The 6,000-nt window shown below is 25.5% G+C and overlaps 1 protein-coding gene across 1 annotated transcript in view; it reads right to left on the minus strand.

Annotated features, from left to right (window-relative positions):
- LOC123302286 (sonic hedgehog protein A) overlaps positions 1-5,456 on the minus strand; it is a 95,269-nt gene extending 89,813 nt beyond the window's left edge. The window contains exon 1 of the mRNA XM_044885158.1: positions 4,892-5,456. Coding sequence (XP_044741093.1) covers positions 4,892-5,215 — 324 coding nt within the window. The 5' untranslated portion in view covers positions 5,216-5,456. The remainder of the gene's footprint in view (positions 1-4,891) is intronic.
- Between the last annotated feature and the right edge of the window lie 544 nt (positions 5,457-6,000).

The following is a 6,000-nucleotide window of genomic DNA, read 5'->3' on the forward strand; positions in this document are numbered from 1 at the left end:
AATTAAATCGATGCCAGCGCTTTAAGTGAAAAATTTTGGAGTTAAAGGGGGCTGTTATGACTAATTTGCAATTCTTTACATGTTAATGTAATAGAAATGTCAAATTAAAATTATTGAAAAACACGAATTAATTAAACTTAATGCATTAAAAATTGTGAAAATAAGAAATTAAATTGAACAAATATTATTTTTCAAATGTAAATTATCATAATTATTTATTTAAATTTGTGAGACAAGAATATTAAATTTTAAATGTAAGTCTTAAATGCAATCCATACAATTATATATGCATCCATAGAATTCTATAATTAAAGTAGTGTATCGTTACCATGGAAACGAAACTCACGCACGGAGCGAATATATGGTTCTAATACAAAGTTCTAAATCTCAGGTTTAGAATATCTCGGTTGGTTTTATTGAAATCTTTTTATCTTATTTATCTTTGTATAGATACCTTAATCAGGAAGTTATTAATTTAGTTTCTAAGGTTTAGACCCATAACCGATTGTTTTACATAATAACTTTTAACTTAGGACCCAAGCTAGAAGCGTGAAATTTTGCACAAACGTTCCTTTAATGACGTAAATGTGCACTAAGAAGGGTATTCCCGAAATTTACTTCCTAAGGGAATAAAATGAGGGTTGGAAGTTTGTATGAAATTTGGTCAATTTTCTAGTTAGAAATGTACAAAATGTTATATGAGCTCATGGTTCAAAACAAAAGTTTAATATATTCTAACCTATTTTCAAAATATTACTTATACCATTACATATATATACTATTTTCAAAATATTCATTATTCAAGGAGATAAAATAGGGAGTGCAAATAAATTGATATATGAGCTCATGGTTTGCGAATGAGTTTTCTGTATTACTTTTATGTAAATTCTTTTTTATGGGGGACAAATAGGGAATACAAGTTTGTATGAAGTTTGTTTGTCATTTTGGTTGTGAAAAGGGGAATAGTTTGTATGAAAATTCGTCAACTAACATTTTTGAATTAACTACTTAACCTATTTTAAAAATTTCTGTTATAGAAAGTTACATTTTCAGTGAATATCATGGGCTTACTTGTATTTTTTTTTTTAAATTAAGGTTCCGCATTACAAAATTAAAGTTAATGAAATAGTGAACAAAAGGTAAGATAATTGAAAGCTACAACGCATAAGCCTTTGTCCAGCGAAGCGGGCGGGTATCTGCTTGTATAATATAGATCTAAATGTCCTAATAATCCGTTGGTTTTTTGTAAAACAATCTAACCAAACAATCAATATGTATTAGTAAAACTGAAAACGCAAACATCTCGCTTTTTATAATACTGACACATTTTTTTTGTCATGTTTTAAACATTTTTTACTGACTTCTTGAGCGATTTATTTTTTTAAATCTAGAGAGCTATTGGTTTGTTTGGAGTAGTATAAGAAGAAAGAATTACAGGCTAAAAATGGTGAATTTTACGCGATATAGTCTCTTTGAATTAAATTTATTATTTATAATTCAGTTACTTGTAACAATATAAAAAAGCAAATTATTTTAGAAAGTAAAAAAAATCGAGCAATTTTGCATAAACACTCTATGTGAATAAAAAAACTGGACAAGATTACCAGACAGAAATCCTATTTCAAAAAATTTAAAAAGGTGAATAATCTTCAACTAGACTTGACTATAGGTATTATATTGATTGGTCAATGAGTCATTATGACCGGTAATTAGCCATGCTTGTGCTTGCAAATTTATGACCTTGTATCTTTTAATCTAAACAAATTTTTGCAAAAATACAATAAACATATTTATAATATGGACTAAATCTATGCCAAAAATGTTACAATGATTCATCTACTGATTCCCTTTTATTGACTTGTTTATTTTTACACTCTTTTTCTATATCCAAAGTTATTAAAATTGGTCCAACGTATAGAATTTATGAAAATTACTCTTATCGGGGGACAAACCGATGAAAACAAAATTATTTATCGGAAAAAATATTTTAAAAATATAATTTAATTTAGATTTAAAAATCTGTACTGTCCTAAAATTTTAATATATTCAATAAAAAAAAAAATTATCAATATATTCAAATTAGAATAAAATTTCTATAGATTATTTTTCCAAATTTCTTACAAAAATAAAAAATTATGAATAAAACTGTTTCAACTAGGCTTCACAAAAGTTATAGCAGTTTTTGGAGATAACCGCGGTCTTGTGAAATAATATCATATTTTTGGAGGAACTTTGAGAAACTAATGGAAATATTGTATAATATATTTATTAATCAATAATTTTCATTTTTTTCTAATCTGAAATAATTTGAAATTTTTTTTATTTTAGTTTCATTAATTTTACAGCCTATAAATCCTTAAGATCGTCTTTATGCATCAAACTTCCATATTTTATGGTTTACACAAAAATAATTGTAATTTTACTAGCATGATATCCGCCCTATTCGTTGTATCTAAAAGTAAAGACCAGCGCGTTATCGCCCTCACCTCCCTTTCTCTCACTTATCTTCCTTCCATAACATTCGAAATAAGAATAGGGCCTGTTTTACACATCTAAAAGTAATCAAATAATCACTTTTCAATATTAAAAATGTAAAAGACTTATAATGCAACAAGTATATCACTTTGGTTGTAAATCGTTCACTCTTTTAAAGAAATCTTAAATTTATGCTTAACAAAGATGTTCATAGATGAAATGTCAAAATAAAAAATATATCTTTATAAATTATGGCTCATATGTTATTTTGACGTTATTGTAGAGTTTCATTCAAATCCATCCAGTTGTTTTTGCGTGAAAGCGTAATAAACAAACTCACTTTCATGTTAATTAAACGAACTTTACGGATGATAATAATTCATAAACCATACATATTTTTCTGAAATCTTTCTAATGAGTAATCCTTATTAATCTGATTAAAATAAATGAACAGGTGAAATAGGCATATAAATTCTAAGATGTTTAACACTATTTGTTAATAATAATAAATACAAGATACTTAAGTGTATCTACATAGGTACCTTTAAGTAATATTAAAACACCTTACACTTAAGTATATTAAACCGATAAATAAAACGGAATAATTATTATTATTAAGTATATGTATTTTTAATTAATTTTATCACAAGATTAGAAGGTGAAGTATGGACAAACAACAATGGCCGGGAGAGGTTTTTCAGATTAATTTTTTCATATATTGTTCATGTGTAAATTAAATTTCTGTTTTTTATGAATTTTAAACGAATTTCCGAAGGAAAGTAAAAAATTTTGAATTTTTTCTAAATAAAAAATATTTTTGTATTTTTGATCAGTTTTTAACAAACTGACTTTACTTTTTTACTATTATAATTTCTTCTCTAGACGCTTAGTATTCGAAATAAAAATTTTTGAAAAATTAAAAATTCAATATTCGTTTTTAACTTCGTTATTCACTTAGCTAACGCAGCTCCTGCGCTACGAATTCTTTTATTCAGCTTCTTTATACTGTTATAAATAATTTTTTAATTTTAATATTGATATTATTTAATTAACTGTAATATCGATAAATCGAAAAAAATAAAATTTTTATTATACATATGGAACCAATTTTTTATTTATTTAAAATAAAGAAGTAAATCGATTATTTTTGCCACAATTAATAATAGATTATTTCATGTTTAGCGATACTGTTTAGGAGACGTTTTAAGCATTTGAAATACCAAAGTAAAGAAGTAAATTGACAATATTTTATCATATAAGCAAAGTTGTAGAAAGCAAATTTGCTATGATTTATTAACGAAAATATTTTTAATTTTGATCATTCTACAAATGTAATTTGGAATTTCTTGGTTTATATAAAAATTTACCAACAATAAATTTTAAAACGTAAATTTTATATGTATTTGTCATTTGATTTTTTTGCTAGCCGAATTAAAAAAAAAAAAGTTATGTGGTAGTACAGCCTAGGTACATTTTTCACTATTGCATAACACAAAAAACTCTAATCAAACGATTAATTCCAAAGTACATTGAAAAATATAATTAAATGATTCATATAATAATTATATTATATTAGGTTTTATTTAATTATAATTTCAAGTAAAAATTAATATTTTTTGTACACGAGATGAAAAAATGTAGAAAAATTAAATTTACATTATAAGTATATTTTTGATTTTTAAGATAAAAAATTGTATTACTCATTTTCAAATATGTATTCCACATCATTCAGTATTTTATTTATACGATAAATTGAGGTTTTCCGGTGGAAAATTCATTTATTTCATTGATTATATTTATAAATATTATAATTTAAAAAATATATAGGTCAGAGAGGTTCATTACCGTATTTTATAATTAAAGTCCAAAAATAAATTTTTTTTCAAAATTTATCCGTTTTTAATAAATTAATTATTTATAACAATTTATTTAATAAATTAAATATTTTATATATGTCACACGTTACAATTGTAATAAATTTTCGATAAGAAATAATTATTATTATAAACAAAAACACATCGTTTCTAATTAATTAATAGTTGGTATATTATATAAGAAATGTAATAAAATTAATATAATCATTTTTGAAATAAAAATAAATAAATATAAATATTACATTATAGTAATAATAATATTCAAGGCCATGTTTGATATCTATTTAATGTACAAAATTTTTACAATGGAAATTAAAATATTAAAAAAATTAGGATAAAAATAGAAAAAATATTTTTTAAATGATAACATGGAAGTTTAAAAATGTAAATCATATTTTTTATTAAAATAAATTATTTATAAATATAAATATTAATTTTTTTTACATTTCTAATCACGGATAAAAATTGAAAACAAATAATTATTAGTTCAAAGACTTTTTTTTCAATAAAATTCTTTGTTTAGTAAAAAATAAAGTACGCACCTGTGTCATAAGTCTATCTTCACCAGAGCCCTCCTCATCTTGGAATATAATATCATTATTATAATTGGGCACCAGGTCTCTGAACCTAGGATCTGTTCGCGAGATACGACCCTCCTGTGCAGAGCTGGCTTGTGCACTATTCTCAGATACATTTGGTACATGTTGTTTAAAGACGAGCGGCACATCTTTTCGATGAAGCCGCCGTCGATGTGGTCCTCGCCCAGGACCACAAGCCTCAGTCTCAAAAAATAATAAGTTTAATATCACAATTAGGACAATCACCAATAGGGGAACTCTCTTCATGTCCACCTGGTGCCAAGGCATGTGCTCAAACGCACCATGCCCTCCTCTATATTGAGACTCGAACAATAATTTTTGTTTATTGTTTCAAAAAAATTAAGGTTTTTTTTTTTTGAAATTGTTGTTTTCACTTTATTAGCACCACACTTTTCACCAAAAAAATTCACACTTTGTAAAAATCACTCAATCAAGCACATAAACTGTTTTCCCCCGAAAAATTTTCTATTTTCTGTTTATTTCTAAGACACAGAAATGTTTCATTTTTGCCATTACGAATAAATTAAAATTGAAATAAAATTTTAATTTGGAAAAATAATTAATTTATCCAAACTTTTGAATAATTTTTTTCCTTTAGCAAAAGATCTTTGAAGAAAATTTGATGACCACCATTGATGAAGAAGAAGCAAGAGTATAGATATTAAAACAGCGTTTGTTTTAAAAGCAAAGCACATACATATACACATACATTCGTGTTGTAGACGATCAGGTCTTCTTGAGTGAGACTTAAGTTATTGTCGTCCGAATAGGTCTCCCACCACCATAATAGACCCGAAGACCTAGGGAGCATTGCACAAAACACGGATGGGGCCATGTTACTTGACTCACACTACCATTCTTATTGGCTCAGAGGCGGAGTTATTATATACAGGTAATAACTTGCATATTATCTGTCCACTTGATATTATATAGGGATTTTAAACAGGACCGTAATTTTAAATTAGATACTTTTTTTTTTTCTTTTTTTGGTGTATGCGTGTGTGTGATTTTATCTTTTATATTGATTTTTGAACTTTGATTTTGGTTTTAAT

Source organism: Chrysoperla carnea, chromosome 1 (assembly GCF_905475395.1).
Source record: "Chrysoperla carnea chromosome 1, inChrCarn1.1, whole genome shotgun sequence".
In the NCBI taxonomy this organism is placed as follows: Eukaryota; Metazoa; Arthropoda; class Insecta; order Neuroptera; family Chrysopidae; genus Chrysoperla; species Chrysoperla carnea.